This window comes from Chiloscyllium punctatum, chromosome 45 (assembly GCF_047496795.1).
Source record: "Chiloscyllium punctatum isolate Juve2018m chromosome 45, sChiPun1.3, whole genome shotgun sequence".
NCBI classification, from domain to species: Eukaryota; Metazoa; Chordata; class Chondrichthyes; order Orectolobiformes; family Hemiscylliidae; genus Chiloscyllium; species Chiloscyllium punctatum.
The window spans coordinates 9,386,298-9,413,996 of NC_092783.1; the positions used below are offsets into that span (position 1 = coordinate 9,386,298).

Below are 27,699 nucleotides of genomic sequence, written 5' to 3' on the forward strand. Positions count from 1 at the left end.
GCACATAGCAAAAAAAAGCTTTTTACTATATTAAAATTATTGCACAATGGGAAGTATAAAGTTGAATCTTGGTTTTCCACAAGCACCATTTATGCATATTTCAAAGGTCTTAGATGCAAGGTAATAAAACAAATTTGAATCAAGGGTTTGACACAAACTGGGAGTGTTCTGTCAAATGTTGCATGAGTTGTGTATCCAACAAAAGAAAGCCAGCTGATCTGCTTTATGTGTGCATCTAATATAATAGAATAATCTTGACCCTTGAGACTTATTTGGAGATTTTTAAGTCCAGAAGAGTATTGATCCGCTCAACAATAATTTATTTTATAAAGTCAATGATGGAGAAGTTCAACAAGGAAAGGTAAAGCACTGCACAGTCAACCCAGGTCAGTTAGTTCTAATGCAAGAATGCACAAATTTATTGCTGAATTTCTGAAAATTTGAGAGACACAGGTGACAAAGCTCACATGCCCCTCTTAAATAATGAAGTGTACTTTGACTGGAGCAGGTTTGCAGAAACTGCTAGAGCCATATCTTGGTCCAATACAGATAACCTCTGGGATTTTGCAGGGGAGAACTTGATTGAGCAGGTGCAAAAAGGAGTCACATGTCACAGGAAAGGGGAGTGTCATCCAGAGCAATGGGAAAAGATAGCTGTGATAGGTAAAGATAGGAATTAAGGCTCCAACAACAAGAACTTTGGGAAGTCCACTAACGCACAAGTCCAGATTTTACAGTGCATCTGAATGGGCTTTGGAAGAGCCTAAACACTTACATCTCTGGAATCTTTCATTTAGAAACTTGGGTTAACTTCTTACAACAAACATTGAATTTAACTGTTCTATACTTAAACATACACAGACCTCTTGGGGTGCATCCCTTTCAACTTCAAAATAAACCTGCTCCTCTGGCTCCTCATTTTCTCTCAAAATTTCTCCAGTGCATTGTTGAAAGAACTGCACATTTGGAGATACCATCTTTCGGATGCAACATTAAAGCAAGCCCCATCTGTCTGCTTGGCTGGATGTGGAAGACCCCATGGCATCATTTCAAAGAAGAACATGGGATTTATCCCAGGTGTTCAGGCCAATAGCTCTTACTCAAACAACTTCACAAACAGATCATCTGGTCATTATCACATTGCTGTTTAGGAAAGCTTGCTGCAAACAGTTTGGCTACCACATTTACTCTGTTATAACAGGGATAACTCTTCAAAATAGTTCAGTGGCTGTAAACCACTAAACACCCGCTGACATGAAAACCACAATATTAATGCAAGTCATACCATATTTCTTTAAATCAGCTTGATACAAATACTTTCAATGCATTCTCCCTTTTTCTGCTTTAATGATCTATCCAAAATGGTGTTTTCCAAGGCGCACACAGGTAATATGTACACACAAATTGGACAGCAGTTTAGATCAGAAGTATATGAGCAGAAATCCCCTTTTTTCCCTATTGAGACTGAATCAATAAGTGTAGGAACGGATTTTAGACAAAATTCTAATGTAGGCTTATATTACAATTGTGAACTTCACTGACTCACTGGAATATATGGCTAGTGTGTGTTTTTATACATTTTTGGGATTGAATATTCATGGTGGTCATCTGTGCACTGTGATTAGAGACAACTTCTTGAACAAAGATTGAATGCAGATGGTAAATAGGTTTTTGGCAAATGTGAGAAAATGACCCACCTTGTTTGAATATTTATCTTTTAAATTGCTTATGCTCACTTAACCATTTCAAGGAATTTGAATATCGCTTGACTCTTTTCCAAATGATACTGTTTTACTTGGATCTTCTAAATCCATTATATTTTCAATATGCATCATTCAGAAAGCTTTTTGCACTCTTAGTCATAATGAAATCCATTACATTACATCCCTTTACAGCACACCAGATATTCTAAAGTCTGGATTAATGCTTCAACTTCTATAATAGAAACATACAGAATCAGATGCAAGGGAACACCACACATGCAAGCTCTCCCGTAAGCCACACACCACCTTAATGTGGAACTGTATCATCATTCCTTCAAAATTGCTAGGCAGAACTCACTTCATGGTAGCACTGTGCTGGTCACTTCACCTCAAGGACTAAAGCAATTCAAGACAACAACTCGCCGCCAATTTTGCCATTGTAACTAAGGATGTGCAATAAATGCTATTCTAGCCTTTGACATCACAAGACATAGACGTAGAAGTAGGCCATTCAGTTATCAAGACTGCTCTGCCATTCAATGGAGATCATGGCAATCTGATAATCATAAACTCAATTTTCCTGCCCTTACCCTACTTCCCTTGAATAACTTAATAGATTAAAATGTGTATATCTCAGTCTAGAATAAAATTAATAACATTGCCCTTATAGCTGTCAGAAAATAAATTCCTCATTTGTCTTAAGGGTCGACTTCTTATTCAGAAGTTACGCCCGCTGATCCTCGATTCTTCCACAAGAGATTCGATCGCTTACCCTATTAAGTCACCTAAGAACATTGTATGTTTCAATAAGGTCACCGCTCATTTTTCTAAATTTTAATGAGTACAGCCCAAGCTACTCATTTCCCTCATTCAACTCATTAACATGCAGTGTAATGATTCGTGGCCCTAGCACTGATCAGTCCTTTAGTTATAAGTAGCCATTCCAAAAATGCCTTCTATTAGTTAATCCTTTATCCTTGCTAATGTACGACCAGCAATGCTTAATACATGAGTTGTTAACATAAGTAGCCTAACATGTGGCACCTTATCAAATGCCTTCTAGAAATTTTATAATATCCATTGGTTTTCCTTTATCTACAGTGCTTTTTAGCACTTCAAATAATGCACATTGTTAGGCATGATTTTCTCTTCACAAAGTCATGCGAACTTTGCTTAATTATATTAAGGGTTTATCAATTCTCTATTTTTAGATCCTTTATAATAGATTCCAGCAATTTTCTAATAACAAACATTAAGCTAACTGGTCTATATTTAACTGTTACTTAATGCCTTCATTTTTTAAATAAGTGCAGTCAAAAGAATAGCAGTTCTCCAATCCTCTGGGACTTTTCCAGAATTTAAGGGTTCTTGGAAGATTATTATCCGTGCATCTTTTATCTCTGTAGCTACTTCCTTTAATATCATAGGCCGCATAGCATCATGTTCATTGGCTTTTAGTCCCATTGATTTCCCTATTCATTTTTCACTACTGATAGCTATTGTATTTATTTCCTTTCCTCCTTTTGCCTCTCAATTATTTCGTACATTTGGAAGGCTATTCGTGTCTTCTAACATGAACACTGATGCAAGGCACTTACTGAAATCCTCTGCCATTTCCAGGCTCCCATTATTTTCCAGGTCTCAATTGCCAAGGAGTCTGTTTTCACCTTGTCCTCTCTTTACCCTTTTATACGTTTGAAGCAGTTCTGGCAGTCTTTCTAGTTGCCCTCAATTTATTTTCTTCCTCTTTTTTTGGGGGGTCATCTTTTTTGGCATCTGTAACTTTCCAAATCCTCAGACTTATCATTTTGCCTTTGCCATGTTGTATGGTTTTCTTTAAATTTCATCAATCCTTAACTTCATTGGATAACGATGGTTGGCTTATTCCTTTCTGAGAATCCTTCTTTCTGACCAGGATACATCTTTGTGCGAGTCATGAACATTTAAAAAAAAAACTGCCATTATTCCTCAACTATTTTTGTTGATAAACTCCTTCCTCAGTCGCCTCCAGTTAACTAAGCTGACATTCTTTGCAAGTGCCATTAAATTAAGTTCAGCACAGTTGCTTCTGACCCAGGTTTCTCCTTTTCAACCTGAATACTCAATGTTATAGCTACTGTTTTAAACCAGAAGATACAGGATAAAGATAAGGCAGTTCAGCCCAGTGAGACTGCTACACCATATGATCTCAGCTGATGTGTTTCTCAATCCCAATCATGTTAATTCATGAAAGAAATCTAACAAGTAAGCTAGACAAAGGAGAGCCAGTGACATGATCTATTTGAATTTCCAGAAGGCTTTTGACAAGATGCCAGTGTCATAGAGATGTACAGCACAGAAACAGACCCTTCGGTCCAACTCATCCATGCCAACCAGATATCCCAACCTAATCTGGTCCCACTTGCCAGCACCCAGACCATATCCCTCCAAACCCTTCCTATTCATATATCTATCCAGATACACAAGTCACAATCCCCCTGGAACAAGAGCCTGGTAATTCGCAAAGGCACACGCTTAGGAACATTAACAGTTCGAAAAGGGGAGTGAGGGGAGGTGGGAAAGGTGAAAGACACACAAAAAAGATCATAAAGAATTAGAACATGTTGCTAAAGCTGCAAAATAAACTAAGAGACAAATGTTTTAGGAGCAAGGTATTGGCGTGGATAGTAGATTGGCTGGCTGGTAGAAGGCACAGAGTGGGGATAAAAGTGTCTTTTTCAGGATAGCAGCTAATGACTAGTGGAGTTCTACAGGGGTCTGTGTTGGGACCACAACTATTCACAATATATGTAACAATCTGGGCATTAATGAAGGAGCTGAGGGCATTGTTGCTAAATTTGCAGATGAGACAAAGATAATTGGGGGAGGGGGGGGCAGCTAGTGTTGAGGAAATGGGGAGGTTGTAGATGGACTTGGACAGGAGAATGGGCGAGGAAGTGGCAGATGGAACACAATGTGGGAAAGTATTACATTATGTACCTTGGTAGGAAAAAGAGGTGTAGACTATTTTCTAAACAGGGAAAAACTTGAGAAATCTGAAGCAGAGACTTAGGAGTCCTAGTTCAGGATACTTTTCAGGTTAACATGCAGGTTCAGTTGGCAGTTAGAAAAGCAAATAGAATGTTAGCATTCATTTCAAGAGTGCTACAATATAAGAGCAGAGATATACCATGGAGGCTGTATGAGGCTGTAGTCAGACCGCATGTTGAGTATTGTGAGCCATTTTGGGCCTGGCATCGAAGGAAGGATGTGCTGGCTTTCGAGGGGTTCCAGAGGAGGTTTACAAGAATGATCCCAGGGATGAAGAGTTGTCATGTGAGAAGCAGTTGAGTACTCTGGATCTGTTGAAGTGTACAAAAATGAGGTGGCATCTGACTGAAACGTACTGAATACCGAAAGATCTGGATAGAGGGGATGCGGAGAAGAGGAGAGACTAGAACCTGGGGATATAGTCACACAGTGAAGGGACGACGCTTTAGAGCTGAAATGAAAAGAAATTTCTTCAGCCAGAGGGTAGTTAATTTATGGAACTCATTGACACAAAGATTCCGGACCAGTTCATTTAGGGTAGTGCTAGGTAGGTTCTTGATTGTTAAAAGGATGAAGGGTTACAGGGAGAAAGCAGGAGAATGGAGTACAGAAACACTTCGAATGGCAGAGTAGACTGATGGACCAAATAGCCTACTTCTATTCCTATATTGTATGGTTGTAATCAGGAATCTGTTTGTTTTAAATATGCTTAATGACTTGGCCTGCAGAGTCTTCTGTGGCAAGAGCTCATAATTCAGAACTCAAATTCTTTCAGCAAAATCACCTTTGTAGTCCTGTTCATGTCATTAGCACCAACATGGAAAGCAACTACTGGATCCCTCCCCTCCCACACCAGTGTTCTCTCTAATTGAAAGGAGATGCCCTTACTGGTGGCAGTGGTTAGCACTGAAGCCTCACAATGCCAGGGACCCGGGTTCAACTCCAGCCTTGGGTGCAGTTTGCATGTTTTCCACATAGCTGTGTTCCTCCCACACTCCAAAGAATGAAGCTGAGGTGAATTGACCACATTACATTTCTCCGTAGTGTTCAAGGATGTGTAGGTTAGGCGGATTTGTAATGGAAAATGTGGGTTTATGGGGATAGAGAGGGGGTGGGTTTAGTGGAGTGCTCTTTGGAATCAAATGGGCTGAATGGCCTCTTTCTGCACTCTCGGAATACTATGAACCCTGGCATCAAGCAGACAAAACAAACTTCAAGTCTTAAACCTCATTGCTACAGACAAAGCATCTATTCCCTCTGATTATACAATCCTCTTTTAGCTGGACATTTGCAAGTGCTTTATAACTGACCAAATACGAAATAAGAGGTGATGGCCTATTATTGTCAACTATTAATCCAAATACCTACGTAATGTTCTAGGTATGCGTGTTCAAATCACACCACTGCAGATGGTGAAATTTGAAGTTGATTTTAAAAATCTGGAATTAAGCATCTAATGACAATTGCTGTCAATTGTCAAAAAAGCCATCTGATTCACAAATGTCCTTTGGGGAAGGAAACTTGTTGTCCCATACCTGGTCTGGCTTAAATGTGATTCCTGACCCATAGCAATCCGGCTAACTCTGCGCAGTTAGGGAGGGACAATAAATATTGACCTGAACAACCCATGCCCACTTTAGGTGAATAAATAAAAACAAACCTCGTCTGACTGTATGATCTGAAGTGGTGTCCAGTTAACTTTCCCCTTCCCTAACATCACACAATGTCTGATCTGAAGTTCCTCAAGCTGCAAACATCTACTAGAGATTTGTTCATTCTGGATTTTAAGAATTTTAGAACTAACATTAAGGCCTGCTCCTCTACCTTTTTCTGTTTTGCAGTATTTAGGGTGTATCTCTCCCCCCCCCTCACCCCTTGCTTCGTACTTTCTCAAATGGAGGATTGTTTGATTTCATTTGCTCGCCCACCCAGACCATTGATATCTTCCTGCAGTATACAGTTTTCTTCCTTATTAACAGCCAACCCAATTTGCCCATAATCTGTAAATCAGGCCTTCTATATTTAAAACTGATTTGTTAAAATATACAACAAAGGATCAGTTATGAGCATTGTGTAATCTTCGGGGAAACAACCTCTCAATTGTAACATCCAAACATGACCTGTCATTTCCTGAGTGAAAAATTTTGAATCCAACTTCCCCATTGGAAAATTTATAGCTGAGATCAACCAGTCTTGCGTGTGAAACTACCTCAAAAGACTTGTCAAAAAATATGTAAATTACAACAAATATGCCACGTTCATCAATCCCTCTTTTACTTCATAAAATTCCATCAAGTTGGTCAGACATGACCTTCAACAAATTCACGCCAACTTTGCTTTATTAACCCATGCCTCCCTAAACGATGATTTATATGGTCTCAGAACTTCCTCTAATAATTTGCCCAACATGATTACCCTGCATTCACTGAGGCCATCCTTTCCAGCCTTTTACAATGTTAGCACTCTTCCAGTATCATGTCTGTAGCCAAACAGGATTGAAAAACAGTGGCCAAAGCTTGCATTATGTCTTATTATTTCCTGAGCAATTTGGATTAATTTCAATTCAGCCTCATAATTTTATCTATTTGGAAAAATAATACTCATTCATAAGTGTTTATCACATCTAATATTTCACACTCCACAACTGTTCTTTTGTCCCTCTCCTTTGTGAGAACGAAGTGAAACTAGGCCCACATTTCTGCCTCCATACGCAACTTTTGAGTCTCCAATTGGTAGTACATTATCTGTGGTAATCCTCTTCATGCTTTACTAAAATATCTTTGGGGCTCCTTGCCGATAGTTTTTCATTGCTTCTCTTTGCACCTCTAAGTCTTAAAAACAAAGTACCACTCTTCTTTTCACACTCATCTATACTTTCTGCAGTAATGTAATTTCAACATCTGCTACCACTTTTTTTTGGTGTAATCCTACTCAATGTTCTTTGACTTCCAAGTGTTCGAGATTGCCAGTCCTACCCTTTCACTTTGGAACATTTTAAAATAAATATTTTAAACATATCTTATTAAAATATTGTAGTCAAGACTTAACGAGTCAAAGACATTTCAGACTTTTTTTCATTGTTAGCGACACTTCAAAAATCTTGAAATGATTTCATTTTCATGCTGGATAATTTGTTTCAAGAAAATGTTCTAAATATCTTTAGCAATAAATCTGTTAACTTCTGTTTCTACCAAGTCTTTACAATAAATAATCTGACACTGTACTTACATTTTACTTACTATTCACCTATTCCATGACCTGCATCTAAACAGTAAGCTCCACACACTGCCCAAACATACCTTACCATATTTGGAAATCAGCTGGGTAACCAGTGTATCCAAGATGAAGCAACTCTATACCTAGAAAGGGCACAACTGAACTACATCCTAACCCTTCACATATTACTGAAACAGCATTTCAGAATACAAAGTGAGCCTTTCTGAAATAAAGGTCACATGCTTTTTAAGCTGTCAGATAAATTACTTCGACATGCTGAACATGAAAACAAATCAAAGTGTACATTGTGTACACGCAGGATATTAACATTTCATGAATACTTTTAGAAACAGATTAATACATGTCCCATTTTCTTTGCTAATTGGACTGTGCAAGCATACTCACATTATGATAAATATTCTAAGTTACAGAGTTTCTGCTTTATCTACAATGTTATTTTTTAAACAAAATGTAATAGAGACTTGAACATCGGAAATTCAAGTTATGCTTTCTACGGAACTAAATGTTCTGAACCAGTGTACATATTTAGTTGGTGTGGACTCTTGTAGGAATATTTAACTATTTACAGCATGTATAAAAGAAAGTCTTTTATTCAGCTAAGATACAACCAAGCTTGAAAATAAATTGAATTCAAATTGGATAATCCAATTGCTAAAACTAATAGCACAAAAATTTGCAGGGCTCATAATTCAACAGTTTTGATGAATAGGTTAGCTAGAACAAAATTAATGGTAGAAGAATCAGTTAAATTTGACCCTTCAACAATGCTGCTAACTCTAAAAATATGACTTGCATATCAGCAAGTCAAATACAAAACTCCTTTATGCTTCTAAGCAGCAATATTGAAAATGGCATCGAGACAATAGTAGGACTAGAAATACTTCAGTTCATACATTTTAGAGTAGAACTGAAACACGAATAATTCAAGTTGTTTATCAGGGGTAGAATAGAAATTGCATTCTATGACTGATAATGTTTAAAAGGTTCTAGTATCAATTTGAATACTGAACTCAGTCTGTTATACTCCTGAACGAGGCCTCAACAATACATGTTTACAAGACATCACCTCCATGGCAAGGTAGCAACAGATAAGAAACAGTGAAAACACAGAAGACACTGGCTGGGATCAAGAATAAGCGATTCTCATCCACACAAAGCAGTTATCCATAAAACAGTGAAAGGAATGCAGCGCACAGGAAGTATCTCAAAAGACAGACTCAACAAGCTCTTGAAAAAATGGACAGTAACCAATGGATAGACACAGCAAGTAGTACAGAAAAGTTCAAATAAATGAATATATTTTGTGGCAAAGCCTCCATCTTGTGATTGAGGCCAAAAACAGATTCTTGTTTTAATGATGGCCATCTCTTTCTAATCTTCCAGTACTTTCAAGATCAAATGAAACTTGCAATTACACAGTACCATTATAAATGTTTAACTTCTCAAGGAACATTTAAAAAAAACTTTTTTCATGATAATCCCAACACTGAGACACACAAGGAAATATTAAGCACAGACATCCAAACACTTGGTCAAAACTTTGGTTGAGAATCTTCAAAAAAAGACAGAGATTGATAAAACAAAATGGCTTTGTGAAGGATTTCCTGCACTTAGGGCCAAGCCAGTTATAAACACTAATGAAGGAGTAAAAAAAACTGGGTTGCACAGGAGGTGAGAATTTGAGTGACACAACACTTTCATAGAACTTTAGGATATGACAGAGGTAGGCTAAAGCAAGGTAATGGAGACACTCGATTAGGATAACAAAGATTCCATATTTTTGGCATTACTGAGCCAGGAGACAACACAGATCAGAAAATACAGGGGTGATTAGTTACAGGGACTTAAAAGTAATAAATTCAGAATCTACCAAAACCACACAGAAGACTAGAGTACAGATTCACGTCCTATCAACTTTACAATATATTCAAATATATTCCTGAAATATTAGCTTCCATTCACAAAAACCTACTTTTAAGAGGAAAGAGAGGGGTACAAAAATGGTTTTAGCAATATTCCTGGGTCAAAAACTTTAACTGTAAGTATGAAAATATTCCAATTCTTTAAAATAAAGTACATAAATTTGAGTTCAAATCTAACAAAAAATTCAATCAAGTCAACTGGAAACAAATTTATTTAATGCTTATTCACAGGATGAGGGCATCACTGGAGAGGCAAGCATTTATTGCCCATCCCTAATCTAGCATCTGGCTAGCTGGAGGTATATTTTATTAGCCTGAGTATTGCTCAGATGAGGAGAAAACCGACCACAACACTTGCTGCAGCAACAATGGCTGCATACGCATGTGACAGAGAACAAGTTTGGCCCCAAATTGTGATCCTTTGTGTCAACTTAATGTTAAACCCCATATATGAAATAAACAATTGAGTAGGCCATAAGAGGGCATCTACTATTTGTTTGATATACACCAACTGGTGGTTAATGTTTTTAAAAGTTGAAAAGCAGGAAGAAAACTGGTAATGAAAAATAAAAACATTTCCAACAATGAACACTTCATTTTAAATTGAATCAGCAGTGCTGCATATACATTTTGCTTTAAGGCCAAAAAAAAAATGCAGAATGAGTAAAACTGCCACAATTTCCCAAATAATTTGTAGCTCTTTCAACTATTTTTCTTGAATCTGACAGTAGTCTTGTTTTAAAATCAGAAATTATCAAGCAAAAGGCAAGACCTAGCTTTATATTCAGTTCCTTTCAAAAAGCAGAAGTTCACACTAACAAAGTCAATTTGAGTGATGCAATAATTGTGGATTGAAACCCTATGCTACAAACCAATTGAGCGCTCATGGGACAATTAAAAGCAAATAATACATTATGTAAATAATTGTAATTGATTGTATTTTACATGAAAGGCAATACTCCGATTAGAAAACTATAAAGTAGAACATTAGATAAATGCAACTTTAGAATGGTTCACAAATAACATTTGACTTCCAGCAAAAATAAAAGACACATGGAAATCAAAAGGTGTAACATTTAACATGGGTGAAGCTTAACAATCAGAAATGTTAACAAATTGGTGTTCCTGTATAAATTTTGTGAAAACTGACACTGTCTGACAAAAGGCAGAATTTTGCCGAATACTTTTTGTCTTGCTGTCAATTGATCAGATAATATTGAAGCAGTTTATGGTGCTTGGTGACAGACGCTGGCAGATGTAGAACACCACCAGGTGGCAGAACAATCAACTACACCACAACATTTTACACTCTCACATCTCAAAACTCTTAAAATGCCTCAAAACTATCCTAACCAACTTTATAGCTTCCCACAGAATGCCTGCCTAATGGTCATGATTTTATTCTTTAGAAAAGACCATCCATGCTTGACAAACCTTTTTCAATGAAAATCTCAATTTGTGTCAATTTTGAAGCCACTTCCACCAACGTGTAATCCATGACTATTTAAATAGTAAACACAAAAGGTTACGTGTGCTGCAAGATTCAAGGTTAGGATTTGTTATTAGTGCCTTCAGTTTTAAAGATGAATCCAGCAGGATGCTGCTGTCCAGCAATGAAAAGGAGAAAATTAGTTGTTTCAACTTAAAACAACAAGCAATTGAATGGATGATGTTATGTAGGTTAGAATAGAATCAGAGAGGTTTAAAAAAAAGTACACCCAAGGTAAATAAAGATAAACTGTTCAATTTGTAAACTTACTTCGTGTTTTGCTTTAATTGGTTCAGGATGCTGAATTAATAAATTATTTGAAATGTTAAAATAATTTTATTGGGCAAGGGGTTTCTTCATCCTCTCCACTGCCGCACCTCCATCCCCCAACAAGTGGGGATACTCAAGCAGCAAACACAAAACCTGTTCGCACATAACAATATTTGCTTGCAATGCAATGATTCACAAAACCATGTCAAAACACTGTCAGTAAAAGCTTAAAATCGAAACATAAGTCAAAACAAAACCTTCTTTCAAGACTGTTTTATTTGTAAAGCTAATACTTCCAATCCAAAAGGAAACCAAACGCTTTTTTTAAAAATTACCAATAAAGACAGTTAACAAATCGGATTAGTTATACAAATCCTATTTCCTTAATTCCAATTGAAAATGGATGGCTGTTAATAAAAACCTTTTTTGCTACAAAGCATAATAGAGTACATACAGTCATAGAGATGAACAGCACAGAAACAGACCCTTCAGTCCAACTTGATCATGCAAACCAGATATCCTAAATTAATCTAGTCCCAGTTGCAGCACTTGGCATAGATGCCTATAAACCCTTCCTATTCATCTATCCACCAAGATGCCTTTTAAATGCTGTACCAGTCTCCACCACTCCCTCTGGCAGCTCATTCTGTACACGCACCATCCTCTGTGTGAAAATGTTGCCCTTTAGGTTCCTTTTATATCTTTCCCCTCTCACCCAAAACGTATGCTCTGGACACCTCCAACCCCGGGAAAAGACCTTGACTATTTTACCTTCTCCATGTCCCTCATGATTTTGTAAACCTCTATAAAGGTCACCCCTCAAGTTTCTGACAGTCAAGGGAAAATAGCCCCCAATTATTCAGCCTCACCTTATAGCTCAAAACCTCCAACCCTGACAGCATCCTCGTAAATCTTTTCTGAATCCTTTCAAGTTGCAATAGTATCCTTCCTAATAGGAGGGAGACCAGAACTGCATAGAATATTCCAATTGTGGCCTAACCAATGTCCTGTCCTGCACAGCCACATGACCTCTCAACTCCTACAGTTGAAAAGGAAAGCATACCAAATGCCTCCTTCACTATCCTATCTATCTAACAATCCATTTTCAAGGAGCTATGAACCTGTACTCCAAAGTCTCTTTGTTCAGCAACACTCCCCTGGACCTTACCGTTAAGTGTATAAGTCCTGCCCTGATATGTCTTTCCAAAATGCAGCACCTCACACTTATCTAAATTAAATTCCACCTGTCACTCCTCGGCCTATTGGCCCATCTGATCAAGATTCTGTTGTTCTCGGTGGTCACGTTCTTTGTGGTTCACTACACCTCCAATTTTAGTATCATCTGCAAACCTACTAACTATACATATGTTTACAATCAAGTCATTTACATAAATGACGAAAAGCAGGGGACCCAGCACCGATCCTTGTGGCACTCCACTGGTCACAGGCCTCCAGTCTGAAAAACAACCCTCCACCAAAACACAGTCTTCTACTTTTGAGCCAGTTCTGTATCTAAATGGCTAGTTCTTCCTGTATGCCATGTGATCTAACCTTGCTAACCAGACTTCCATGAGGAACCTCGTTGAACGCCTTACTGAAGTCCATATAGTTCATGCTCACTTTTCTGCCCTCATCATCCTCTTTGTTACTTCTTCAAAAAACTCAATTAAGTTAGGGAGACGTGATTTCCCATGCACAAAACTATGTTGACTATACAAAAATCAGTTCTTGTCTTGCTAAATACGTGTAAATTCTGTCCTCAGGATTCCCACCAACAGCTTGCCCGCCACCATATCAGGCTCACTGGTCTATAGCTCCTTGGCTTTTCTTTACCACTTTGCTTAAATGGTGGCACTGCGTTAGCCAACCTCCAGTCTTCCAGCACCTTGCCTGTGACTAACGATTATCCAAATATCCCAGCAAGTGGCCCAGTAATCACTTCACTAGCTTTCCACAGATTTCTAGGGTAGGCCTGATCAGGTCCTGGGGATTTATCCACTTTTATGCATTTCAAGACTGCCAACACTTCCTCCTCTGTAACATGGCCATTTTTCAAGATGTCACCATCTATTTGCCTACAGTCTATACCTTCTATGTCCTTTTCCACAGTTCACACTGATGTAAAATATTCAATTAGTATCTCCCCCACCATCTGCGTTTCCACGTACAGGCTGCCTTGCTGATCTTTCAGGGGTAAAAACAATGACTGCAGATGCTGGAAACCAGATTCTGGATTAGGGGTGCTGGAAGTACTTGGATGCTGCCTGAACTGCTGAGATCTTTCAGGGGTCCTATTCTCTCCCTCAATACCCTTTTGTCTTTATCGCATTTATACAATGCCTTTGCATTCTCCTTCACCCTATTTGTCAAAGCTATCTCATGCCTTTTTTTTGCCCTCCTGAGTTTCCTCTTAAGTACATTCCTACTTCCTTCATACTCTTCTAAGATTCACTTGATCTCTGATGTCTATACCTGACATATGCTAAGTTCTGCTTCTTAACCAAAATCTCAATTTTTCTAGTCATCCAGCATTCCCTACACCTATCACCACAGCCTTTCATCCTAATAGGAACATACTTTCTCTGGACTCTCGTTATCTCATTTTTGATAGCCCATTTTTCCAGCAATCTCTTTCCCATCACAATCAACTTTTGAAAGTTCTTGCCTAATACCATTCGAATTTGTCTTCTTCCAATTTAGAACTTCAATTTTTAGATCTGGTCTATGCTTTTCCAACACTATTTTAAAACTAATAGAATTATGGTCACTGCCTCCCAAATGTACCCTAACTGACATCTCCATCACCTGCCCGGTCTCATTTCTCAAGAGTAAACCAAGTGTTACACTTTCTCTAGTAGGTACATCCACATACTGAATCAGTAGATTTTCTTGTACACACCTAACAAATTCCTCTCAATATAGATCCTTAACACTATGGCAGTCCCAGTCTAGGTTTTGAAAGTTAAAATCCCCTACCATTACCACTCTATTATTCTTATAGATAACTGAAATCTTCTTACAAATTTGTTTTTCAATTTCTTGATGACTATTGGGGGTCTATAGTACAATCCAAATAAGGTGATCATCTCTTTCTTATTTCTCAGTTCCACCCAAATAACTTCCCTGGATGTATTCCCAGGAATATCCTCCCTAAATACAGCCATATTGCTATCCCTTATCAAAAACACCACTCCCTCTCCTCTCTCGCCCCCCCGTTCTATCCTTCCTATAGCACTTATATCCTGGATCATTAAGCTGCCAGTATTTAGACACTTTAGATTCCCGACAGTGTGGAAACAGGTCCTTCGGCCCAACAAGCCCACACCAACCCTCCAAAGAGCAACCCATCCAGACACATTCCCCTACAGTTACCCCTAACACTATGGGCAATTTAGCTTGGCCAATTCACCTAACCTGCACATGTTTGGACTGTGGGAGGAAACCAAACACCCGGAGGAAACCCACGCAGACACGAGGAGAATGTGCAAACTCCACACAGACTGTTGCCCGAGGCGGGAATTGAACCCGAGTCCCTGGTGCTGTGAGGCAGCAGTGCTAACCACTGAGCCACCAAGCCATGCCGCCTGTCCATCCCTAAGCCATGTCTCTGCAATTGCTATGATATCCAGTCCCATGTTTTGATATACGTCATGCCTTCAAATAGTTGAAATAGTTCAATTTATCAGTCCAACCATGTTCTCTGCCTGCCCTGACTGTTTGACCCACTCCTTTTCCCATTTGTACTAGTCTCAGATTGATCTCTTCCCATACTATCTCCCTGGGTTTAAGCCCCCCACCTTACCAGTTTAAATCCTCCCGAGCAGCTCTAGCAAATCTCCCTGCCAGTACATCAGTCCCTTTCGCATTCAGGCTCGACCCATCCATCATATACAGGTCACTTCTACCCTAGAAGAGACTCCAATGATCCAAAAATGCGAACCCTTCTGAAGAATTATTACAATTGCAGTGTAAACCTACCCATAGGTCTTTCATGACCCCTCCGCCACCCCAAGTAAGAACTGCAGACTCTCAGAAGCTTTGAATTCAGAAGTTAATGTATGGGCCTCAAGAGACAATCAAAACAAACTGAAATAAAAAGCATTACAGAAAACAGCATAACATATCTGCACATTGAATATTTCTCATAGAAACAACAGGTTTCAACTGCTTAAGACTTCTGTATCGATGGAGAATTTGATGCATTTGGATGTTGCATCTTGTGTGATTAAATTTTGTACTTCAAATTGGGAAAACATTGCGCTGTGTGGCACTGTGCTGAACAGACAGACTTCAAGCAGATCAAGCAGCGCAAGACTGGGCACCCGTGAGATGCTGCTTTGAATTGTACTCCCAACACAATCGGCAATCTCATGACCTAATGCATCTCCCATTCTTCGATTACCATCAAGTTAGGGGATCAACTCTGGTTTAGTGAGGAGTGCAAGAGGGCATGTTAAAAGATGTGCAAAGCATATCTAAGAATGGGATGTCAACCTTGTGCAGCTACAAAAAAAAACTTAGATGCCAAATAGCATAAGCAGCGAGTGACAGAGTCAAGTAATCCCACAACAAAGAGCAGATCTACGTTCAGCATTCTTGCCTCATTCCGTTGTGAATAGTGGTGCACCATTAAAGAATTCACTGCAAAAGGCAGCCCCACAAACATTCCCATCCCTAATGATGGGAGTGTTCAGCACATCAATGCAAAAGATAAGGCTTCTACATTTGCAACAATTTCAGGCAAAAATGCCAAATAGATAACCTATCTGTCTCCTCCAGGGGTCCCTGGCATCACAAATGCCAGTCTTCAACTAATGCAGTTCACAAACATGATATCAAGAAATAACTGGAAGTAAGACATTCCACTAAGGCTACAGGCTGTGACAACATTGCCACAGTAGTACAGAAGACATGCGCTCCAGAACTTTCCACATCCCTATCAAAGCTGCTCTGGTACATCTGAAACACTGGCACCTACACAATGTGGCAAATTATCTAAGTATGTTACATCCAACAAAAAGCAGGGTACGTCCAAACTTATCAAATCTGATCAAGTGTTGGAAAGTATCATAATCAATGCCATCAAACAATTGCTTAGCAATAACTTGTTCGCTGACAATCAATTTGAGCTCTAAAGATCATTCAACTCCTGACTTCATTACAGGCTTGATTCAACATGGACAAGAGTTGAACTCTGGAGGTGAGGCAGGAGTGACCACATTTGAATATTTCAACAAATAATCAATGGGATTTCAAAGGAAAACATTCTACTAGTTGGAGTCATACCTGGCAAAAAGGAAAATGCTTGTGGTCATCATATACCTCTGGAGCAAATGGGATTGAAAAACCAGCTCTGGTGGTTCAGAAGTTGGGACATCACTACTGCACCACCTCCTCAAAGTCAGGCTCTAAGCCTCACCATCTTTAGCTGCTTCATCAATGACTCTCTCTCCATGATAAGATCAAAACTAGGGAAGATCACTGATAATTGTGCTATGTTCTACAGCATATGATTCCTCAGATAGTAAAGCAGTCCATGCCCAAATACAAGATTTGGACTGTCAAGTGACAAGCAAAATTTGCACCATGCAAGTGCCAGGCAATGACCATCTCAAACGAGAAAGAATCTAACCATCACCCTTTGATATTCATTTGCATTACCATAATTAAATCCCCACCATCAATGCCCTGAGTTTATCACTGGCCAGAAACTGAACTGGAGGAGGCACATGGATATTGTAGGTACAACATGCAGGTCAGAGGCTAGGAATCTTGCAGCAAGTCACCCACCTCCTGACTCCCCAAAGCCTCGCCACCATCTATAAGGCATACATCGGAATACTCCCTACTTGCCTGGACAAGTGCAGCTTCAACAATACTCCAGAAGCTTGATACCAACCAAGATTTGTAACCCACTTGATTGGAACCGCATCTACAATACTCACTCCCTTTACCACTGATGCTCAGTAGCAACAGTGTGTGCCCTTTACAGAAATTCACCAAGGCTTTTAGACAGCAGATTCCAAACTCACTACCAGCACTATCTTGAAGGTAAAAGCAGCAGATACACAGGAACACTGTCATTTACAAGTTACTCTCTATGGCACTTACCATCTTGACTCAGAAATACATTATCATTCCTTTAGCATCACTGGCTCAAGATCTGGAACTTCTTTCCTTCCAGCATTGTGGATCTAACAACACCAAATGTTCCACAGCAGTTCAAGGTGGCAGCTCACCAACTTCTCAAAAGTAACAAGGAATGGGCAATAATTGTTGGGCCAGCAAGTCGACTGGGACAACACACCCATCCTAGGGCAAGCCAAACAGAGACACGCACAAGAATTCCTCGAAGCATGGCACTCCAACTGGAACTCTATCAACAAACATATCGATTTGGACCCCATTTACCATCCTCTGAGAAGAAGAACAGGAAATGACACCAACACAGGAACTGACATACCAACCCAAGGAAACCTAAACACAAATAGAAAGCAGGTCAAACACCAGTACTTCAGCAGAGGCTCACTAATGATGCTACCCAGTACAGTGCCGAAACGTCTGAAAATTAACTTTCCAGCTCAGCGAACAAACTTACATACAATAAAGGGTTCTGCATGAATAAGCATTTAAATTTAGTTTTAGTTCAAACCTTCGACAAACGTATATATTGTTTATTTTAAGCATATTCAAGTTAGTACAACTGCTTTAGACTATTCTGCATTTAAATAGAAAATAAACAAAGTGTCTGACATTTGTAAGCCTGATTTTTCTGCTTTCACAGCAGTTATCTCAAAAAGATCATAAGGTTTGTGGCCCACTCTGACTTTACCCAAAAAAGTTTCAGGTTATTTTTAAGAGTTCTATAAACAGCTTCTGTGTATTTTGCATCCTCAGAATCTTCTTTTAATGGTCAGATATGAAGGTAGCGTTAGACTAATGCAGTACACATTTTGGAATATTCTGTCAATATCAGAAAACAAAATCTGGTTTACTTCTAAGTGGTACAATTTGTAAGTTCCTAGCAGATTATCATGCAAGAGCACATTAAATACTTAAATGTTATGAGAGTTTCTGTCTCCATCACAGGTACATAGTTCGAGATTTCCATCACATTCTAGGTAAAAACATTTCCTCCTATCTCCTGGTCACTAATCCTTCCACTAACAGGACAAATTCCTTCTGCCTACCCTATTTCAATCATGTCCCCCTCAGTCTCCTCTGCTCCAAGGAAGACAAACCCAGTCTATCCAATCTCACTCATAACTAAAAACTCTCCTAGTCTTGAACCGTTCGGCTTTTGCTTTACTCATGAAATCAAACTTGACTATTTAGTTGTAACTGTGACCAAAAGAGAAAATGCTGGAAAATCTCAGCAGGTCTGGCAGCATCTGTAAGGAGAGAAAAGAGCTGACGTTTTGAGTCTAACTGACCATTTGTCAAAACTTTAGATTCGAAACGTCAGCTGTTTTCTCTCCTTACAGATGCTGCCAGACCTGCTGAGATTTTCCAGCATTTTCTCTTTTGGTTTCAGATTCCAGCATCTGCAGTAATTTGCTTTTATATAGTTGTACCTGTGACTGGAGACACTGCTCAGAAACAGGTCATTGGATTAAAGTGGTCTCTGCTGTTCTTTTGCATCGAATAACTTCTTCTCATTCCTAATTTATCTACTCCATCAGAATTTTCCACTTGTGATTATCCATCTTTCCCTTAAATCCATGTCATTTGCCTCAATAATATTTTGCAGGAGCACATCTAGTTTTCCAATGCATTGCTGAAGAAGTTTTCCCTGAACTCAGTGTTGGATTTATATATTTTGATGTCCAGTCTATTATTTCCCTACTATTAGAAACATTTTATCTACACTTACTCTATCAAACAAATACATTATCTTAAAGAAACCCTTCAGGATTCTCTTTTCTAGGAAAAATGAGTCCCACTTTGTTCAGCCTTTCTTGTCAAGTACATTCTCTGACCTGGCATTGTGAAGTCATGATGAGTCAAATTTCAATTACACAAAATTTTGGATTAGGTGAAGCTGCCAGTTATTCTAGCCGACAGAATAAGAAACCCAACGGAAAGTGATAAGCTGGCATTCCAAAGTTTTAACACTGGATTACTGAAATTTGCAAAAGCTTGTCATATGACTGCAGAGGTAAACTATGCTAGAGCATGCAATGATAGGCCAGCCATCATTTAACATTGAAATTTCTCTGTGAAAAGACATACATAGCCTGAAAACATGGCCAAACGTTTGATAAAGTTAAAATGCTGTAGACTGGAGACAAAGTGAAGTTGTTATAGCTAATGATTAACAGACATTGATAAGATAATGATTAACCCAAATGTTCAAGAGATCATGTTCACGATGGAAGTGTGAACAATGATGATGGAAGCCACAATCACCAGCTGCTGCTATGAAAGAGTTCAAATGCGCTATAACTGCACACATGCTGAGAATGAGGAGGAGGGTGATTGTTACCAATCTAATGATGAGGTCTTTGTGCTCACTGATAAAACACAGGATTAAAATTCCAACAGAAACAATCACAAACCTCAACTCAAGTGGACAATATTATATGCTACACAACAGAACTGATGGGCTAATCTTAGATGCTGTACATTTTTCAACTGAAGAGCCCAATGATCCTGAAGAGACTGATGAATGTCTGCCTGATTAACTATCTGTCCTCCGAGGTGAAGCTGAAAACACCATAGGCATGCACTGCCAGTTGAAACATGGAAATTATGTTTGACTACATTAATAACATGATGGATTGTATCACATTCATCTGAGGTTGTGACACTAAACAGAAAAGATTACTCAGCTTTTCCACAGATAACTTCCAATGCCTTTTATTGAATAGGGTCAGGCTATTGTTAAGTGTTCAATTTTCACAAATTGAAAAATGATGATATTTTTCACATATTTACTGCATCAGTGTATTCATTTTTTTTGACAAAGTGTGCAGGTGAAATTGAGTTAAATTAGCTTTTCAAACCAGATGTCATTCCTGTGTGTTTATTGCGTTCTAATGACAAAACTACATAATGGGAAGGGGAGACCATACAGCTAATGGAGCCAGCTCTATCATTCAATATTATCACAATTGATCTTGGGTTTGAACTCTGCTTTGTCATTCATTCTCCAAAATCTCAATTCCCTGACACACCAAAAATATAACCAAGGATAGTTCATTCAGGATCCTCTGGGAACAGAACTGACACGATTCACAACCTTTAGTGAAAAGATTTCTCAACACAGTCTTTAACAATCATACTTAAACTGAAATCATGCCCTCTTGTTCTAGATTCCTGACTGAGGCAAATAGCTTCTCATTATTAACCCTGTCAAAACTGATAGAATTTTATAAAATGATAGCCAGTGCATCCACAATCTCTTTAGCTCTTATAGAGAACAAGAATGTTTATCATCAGGTCCTGGGAGTTTGTCTGATTGTAGTCCTTTGAGTTTCTTTTGTACCTTTTCTTTGCTGATAGTTTATTACCTTAGTTTCCTTTTCACTCTTAGCCCTTTGGTTATTGTTATCACTTAATTCTGAAGGGTACACCAATAATCATCCCCCTTTCATAAACTGCCTCAAATAGTAAAAAAATCCCAATTAGACCACCAGATAACCAATCTGCTTGATTAATTACTATTCAGGATAAAAGTAATTCTTACCAAGCTTTATCACTAACAGAAAATGGGGGTACGTGGGGGCACATGTTAGCAAGAAAGACAGTGCAAGTAGCGAGAGACAGTGCAAGTGAGCAATACTTTCAGCCACAGGCTCTGGATAGTTCTCTCTCTTCTGCCCTGGCACTTGCAACTTTTAAAACTGCAGCTCAACTACAGGGTTGTCATCAAGCATGGCTCAATCTTAAATGATTTCCCTCATTGCTTCAAAAATGAATACAGTATTGCACAGCTCAGAAGAATGTAATACGTGATTTCAATTTTTCTGGTATTTTGATTAGATAGCAGTCAAGCTCTTGTTTCAGTTTTAGCCCCCAAAATGAAAAATGTGGTCTAGCACAGATTTCCTCTTTCTGACATGTAACTTGCACCTTCTACAGTGAAAGGAGGATAAAATACCTTGCTCAATGTATCTACCATTTCCATATTCCCTGATCATTTCTCCTGCCTTTTCTTCGGATTGCCAACATTTAATCACTCTCTGCTTTTTTACATGCAGGTGTAAAATCTCTTGCAATCTTTCTCTTACATCTCAAGCTAGTTTATTTCTTATTTTCCCCCTCTTTTGTCAAACTTTTGGTGCCTTTTGCTGGTTTCTAAAACACTTTTAAGTCCTTATTACTCTTTTTCGCAACATTAAGTCTCATATTTTAATCTAATACTTAATTTTCTCAGTAAACCAGGGATGCAACACTCTTGCTGAATTATTATTTTTATTGGAATGCATTTTAATGAACATTTTAAATTGTTTCCTTCAATATTTCCTACTGATTATTTACTGTCATAATATTTGTTTACTTACTCACAGCTCTTCCCTCGTACCTACACAAATTGTCTTAAGACTGCCTGCAATTACAGCATGCATTTTTCAAACTTAACACCAAATTTAATTGCATTATGATTACTAACCGTCCTTTACTATGGCATTACTAAGTAACTATATCGCATTGCACACGGATAAGAAAACAGCTTTATCACTGGTTGGTTCCACATAACTGAATTCATAACAAATACATTTCTAGACAATATTTGCCAATTTGATTGATGCAATATTTTCAAGGATTAAAATACCCCACATCTTTTAGATATTTTCTAATCAACATGTTCAAAAATGCTTTTACACTTCTCTGGAGCAAATGGGACTTAAACCTGGGACATTCGGCCCAAACAACTCCGCTGCACCAAAAGAGCCTTCTAACACCTTATATTGTCTTTGCTACAAGTTCAACGCTGAGTCCCAACAATATAACTACTATTAGGAACCTACTAGCTACTTCCACTGGCATATTCTAACCCCTGCCATTGCTAATCATTCCCATATCTATTTTACTTCCTGATTTTCTGAGCCAAAAGTCTTTCTCACTGACACCTTTGTCATCCTATTAAGCAGGGTTACCTATATCCTTGCATATTCTGGGCCTTGTTGCAATGTCGTGTACCCTTGAATACTTGTCAAACTTGGTCACCTTGTAAGCATGTCTTCATAACTGTCAGGAGTTTTGAACTATTTGTCTGTGCTTGTACCGCTAGTTCCTCTATCATATTCTGAATGCTCTGTGCATTTAGATAAAATGACTTAATTTTTTAAAAATTACTATTTGCTCCATAGAAGTTATTCTCTGATGCACTATTGTTCTTAAATTCTGTGCCTTTCAGTGTTATTAGATTTTCATAATTGAATCAAAATTAAAATATACTCAATCTGTAGTTGTTCTACAGATTATAGAAATGATATCTTTATATTTAATATGACCACATTAAAGGAACAATGAAATTAAATGTCTTTATTACATTTAATGTCTTTGTTCTTAACTGTTCAGTTAATCAAATGCCTTTTTCTTTTTCTTGACTTAACATTCAAGATAAGTCAGCATTATATTTTGATCAATGTGGTAATACTCAGTTTTTGATATTAACCTGAAGTACTGAGCTAGTAAAACAAATAGGTATTCATTAATTTCTAAGGTTATGGTTAAGGAGCTGAATGCAACTTTTTAAACTGAAGGAAGTTTCTTGAACCTGCGATGCTTCAGTTTAATTTTCAGCAACACAACAATGAATAGAGGCCTAAGGCTAATTTCATAGAAAAGCCATTGGGACCTCTCTGCTCAGTCCATGTGTTCAATTTGCAGACACTACCTGGGTACATAACTACGCTCCACTGCAGCAGTTATCAAAAGACAACTGAATAATGTTTATTACCCCCATCCCCCTTTTTTTAAAAAAAGCTCTTAAGGATGCCATGTACGTACTTACGGCAACAATATTACACAAATTTTGTTTGATCTTGACAGATTGGCTGGTCTATTGTAATTGGGTGGCCATAATTTCTCTGCAGTACTGTTTCTAATGCAAACTGAGGATAAAAAAAGGCAAAATCATGCAGATTTAATAAGATGCAAAGTATGTTATTTTTATCCCACACCTGCTTACAGGAGTATCATTCAAGCTTACCCAGATGCCTTTCTCCTCTTCATTTCCATCATTTTCATCACCCTAACGAAAAACAAAATGGCACTAAGAAACAAATTTAATTTATATTTCAACACAGAATCAAAAGAATATTCATGGTAATCTTATGTCACATATAGCTGACAATTTTCCAGACAAATAATAAGAGCTTGATAATTTCTTGAACAACATTGCAGATATATTAACATGTCATACAATGTATAATATTCAAATTAAACATGACTCATTTCTACTGTTTTATCTAAAAAAATATTTAAATTCATAGACTACTGCAATTTGCAGCATAAACAAATTAGGCTCAAAACTCTATGATAATACTGACTTAAAGTATATCCAGTTATATTTTCTTTTATATTTTTAATGCTTTCATGTTTAAATAAAATTTTCAGCTTATTGGTATTGATCAACAGAAGATCCTGTTGTGAGCTGGTAGACACACCACACTGATTCTTAATGTGGCTGTCATCTTTCATTAATCATATATCACTTCATGCTGTTGTTGGATATGTTATTTGCCATCAAACAAGAAAATGAAAAGCAAATAAACCTATCCAAATTCTAATTGAATATATTCAGGAATGTTGCATATTAGAGGTGCCTAAAATTAAAACAGATTAAGATACAGTAGATAGCTTTCTATCAGTTTGAAATGTCAAGAGTGGACCATTCAACAACACTAAATATGGAAATTCTGAACTGAGGCCAGGAGAAACTGCCTTATGAAGAAGGAAAATGAGAATGCTGGAGAAACTCTACAGGTCTGGCAACATCTGTGGAAAGAGAAACAGAGTTAAGTATTCAAGTCTGATATGTCCTGCTAAGTTTCTCCAGCATTTTATTTCAGATTTCCAGCATCCACAATACTTTGTTTACATGAGACAGCTTCATACAAAGTCAGTATTAGAAGGAAGGTTGAGGATTATATTGGATACGTGAATGAAAGGAGAGCGATTGAAGGGAATGTGGGAACAAAGCGAGTTAATGAAATCAGAATTAACAGGAAGGTTACAATTGTCACAGTCTTGTCAAACTCATTTCAATTTTAAATGTATTGTTGTGTCTTAACAGCAATGCTTGCAGTATCAAGTTCAAGTCCAATACAGTTTTTGAGTATTCAAATTTCACAACAACAGTTGTAATTTAAAGATGTTCAGAAAATAAGATCACAGCAATCATTCTAAGTTTGCATTTTTTTTGGAGGGTATATTGGGGTATCAAGCTTACGGTGGTGAAGTTATTTAATGCAATAGCAAAAGTTTTCACCATTTTCTATTTGTATTATTTGATCAGTATACCCAATTTAATACAACATTTATTAACTGGGAATGAAATTTAGGTTTGCAAAATCTATTTTAGTTAGAGTTGTTATAACCAACAGATACCTCTCATGACATCGAGTGACTGTGAATATGAACCCAAGGAAAGAACAGTAAAGCACTTGTAAGTATGTCAGTTCCCCTTCATTTTCCACCACCTTATTCTATATTAATTGTTTTATATAATAAAACTATTTTCAATTTTCCTTCATCATTGTGTCTCATGTGCTAATGTTCACCTTATATTTAAATCCAATAAATCAACAAGTGTTCAAAAAATTTGTTCAACCTTGCACTCCTTTTCTACTTTTAAAAAAAGCTTATGATCAGTAAAATTAGCATCTCTCCCAAATGTACCAAAACTTTATTAAATTGCAAACTGTCACATTGAGAAGCAGAATCCATCAAAAGGCCTATACAAACAGATCACAAAAGCATCACTAAGTTTTTGTCACTTCTTTTTATTTTTCAGTAAGTGTCTCAAACTGATTTCTACAACACTGTTCAATCAGTTTTGAGAAGAAAAGTCTAAAGACAAATGATAACCCCTCTTTTAAGAGTCTTCCTTCAGATATCATGTTGTAATCAATTGAAGATACTGATTCCTCAAAACAAGCATGGTTTTGACATAATAGGACATCGGTAAGAAATACTAACATCTTGAGTCCAGTATGACACTCCAGTAGACCGTCTCTTCTCCCTTGGCCTTCGTCTTTCTCTTATTGACAGTTGCCTGTCATTAACATCTTTGTCATCTTCAACTGTTTTCTCAGAGTCACCTTTTTGAAACAAATGATCATAAACAGAGCCACTGTTAACCATTTCTAATAATACAGACCCTACTATGAGAAAAGGGAGTGATTTGCGTGAGCATAAGAAATGTCCAAAGTGATGCAAGAAGGCAAATTAGAGTAAAAGGAAATGGGAGTAAGGACAGGTAGAGGGGGAAACAAAGAAGCATGATGAAAACAGGAAACAAGTAGGGATGAAGGCAAGGGACTAAAATGGATTGATAATGCAAGGAACGTCTGTCTTATTAGGGAATTGGTTGAACAAAAGGAAACTTTATATTTGCATTGGAGTTACGATTTATCTCCAATGTTTTGTTTTTGGCTGCCAATTTTGAATTTTATGTCTTCAACTGTTTTAAAGGATTGAAAAAGTCGTCCTTTGCCTTTTAGTTCTTTTGTGCACTGGAAGTTGCAGCTTACCAATTACTTAGTGTCTTATGTTCTTCTGTGGGATTTTACTGAGGCCTCATTGATCTTTCATATAATTTTTCTTGAATACTGGATTTTGAGTTTATAGGATGACTTTAAACAGGCTGCATATCGTTGAAAGTGTATACTGGTCAGCATCTTTTCTAGTCCTTGATTTGATATTTCAATTGTTTTTATGATAATATGGAATTTGACTTCTCTGTACTTTTTAAGAATGCTACTTAAAAACAATTGAATGTTATATATTTTCTTTCACGTGGTCTTGAATTATTAACACAATGAAGCAGCCATCCAAAGGAAGTGCTGAGAACACTCTAACAGCATTCAGGTATTAAAAATGCAGTGTTTACATTGTAAAATGGACTTTGCTTATAACTTCAAGCAATTTACCAAACTTAGATAAGAACTAAGGAAACATCAAACTGCCTAAATCAGTTTTTCAACTGTGGCTGAACTCAGTACATCCGTAGTTTCATCCCTGGTTGAATTAAAAATTTCTAATCTTACATTAGACTTTTTTCCTAGAATACTTCTAATGCATATTACAAAGTCAATAGGTACTTTTTGGCACCCTCCCCCAACCAACCCTTGCAGTTTAGCACAGAAACTACAAAACATCAACATCATTGTTCACAACAATGACTCATTGTGAACGATTCTAATTTCAATCACTTCCTCAATGATGGTCATGTCTTCAGTTGCCAATGCCCTAAAAATTATAATCCTGTCCCTCCTCTTTCTATCCCTTTTATCCTTCTTTCAGAAAATAATTTCCATCAAGTTTTGGTCACATTATAAAATGTAGCCAATGTTTACAATAGAAAATGCAACTTCTTATTGAATTAAACAAACATAATTGATTACAGAGCAAATATAACGATTACCATTGTTCTCCATTTCCTTGGTAAAAATCTTTGAGTGTGAGCTGTAAGATGTTTGATCTATAATTCCATTCAGTCTGTTTGGTTGGATTCCTGAATATTGGAAGCTGCCTGATGTGGAAGGCGATGCGAGCGGTCCAAGTGGACTAGCTAGTTGTGACGTATATCGTGATGGCCGATCACCAGACTAGTGACAAAGGAACAAAAATGCTTAAAATCATCAACGCTTCTAAGAGGAAAGAAAACACTAAATGAAAAGCAAAAGAACCAAAAGCAACATGGGGAGAAATTTTAATTGAGTAAGTGGTTCGGATCTGGAATGCGCTGACAGTGAGACATAGTCAGATTCAATTGTGAGTTTCAAAAAGAGAATCCCATACTTAGTTGAAGACAATAACATTGCAAGGCAATAGGAAAAGGCAAGGGGAGTGAACTAGTTGAGTTGGTCTTGTAGTG

General features: G+C 37.6%; 1 protein-coding gene across 3 annotated transcripts in view; it reads right to left on the minus strand.

The window, feature by feature from the left end:
* The window catches only part of LOC140467148 (protein phosphatase 1 regulatory subunit 12A-like), a 271,396-nt gene that overhangs the window by 47,197 nt on the left and 196,500 nt on the right, over window positions 1-27,699 (minus strand). For all 3 annotated transcript variants that reach the window (XM_072563240.1, XM_072563241.1, XM_072563243.1), the window contains 3 exons: window positions 27,247-27,430; window positions 25,800-25,921; window positions 23,809-23,850 (listed from right to left, as the gene is read on the minus strand). In XM_072563240.1, the coding sequence (XP_072419341.1) occupies window positions 23,809-23,850; window positions 25,800-25,921; window positions 27,247-27,430 (348 nt within the window). The remainder of the gene's footprint in view (window positions 1-23,808; window positions 23,851-25,799; window positions 25,922-27,246; window positions 27,431-27,699) is intronic.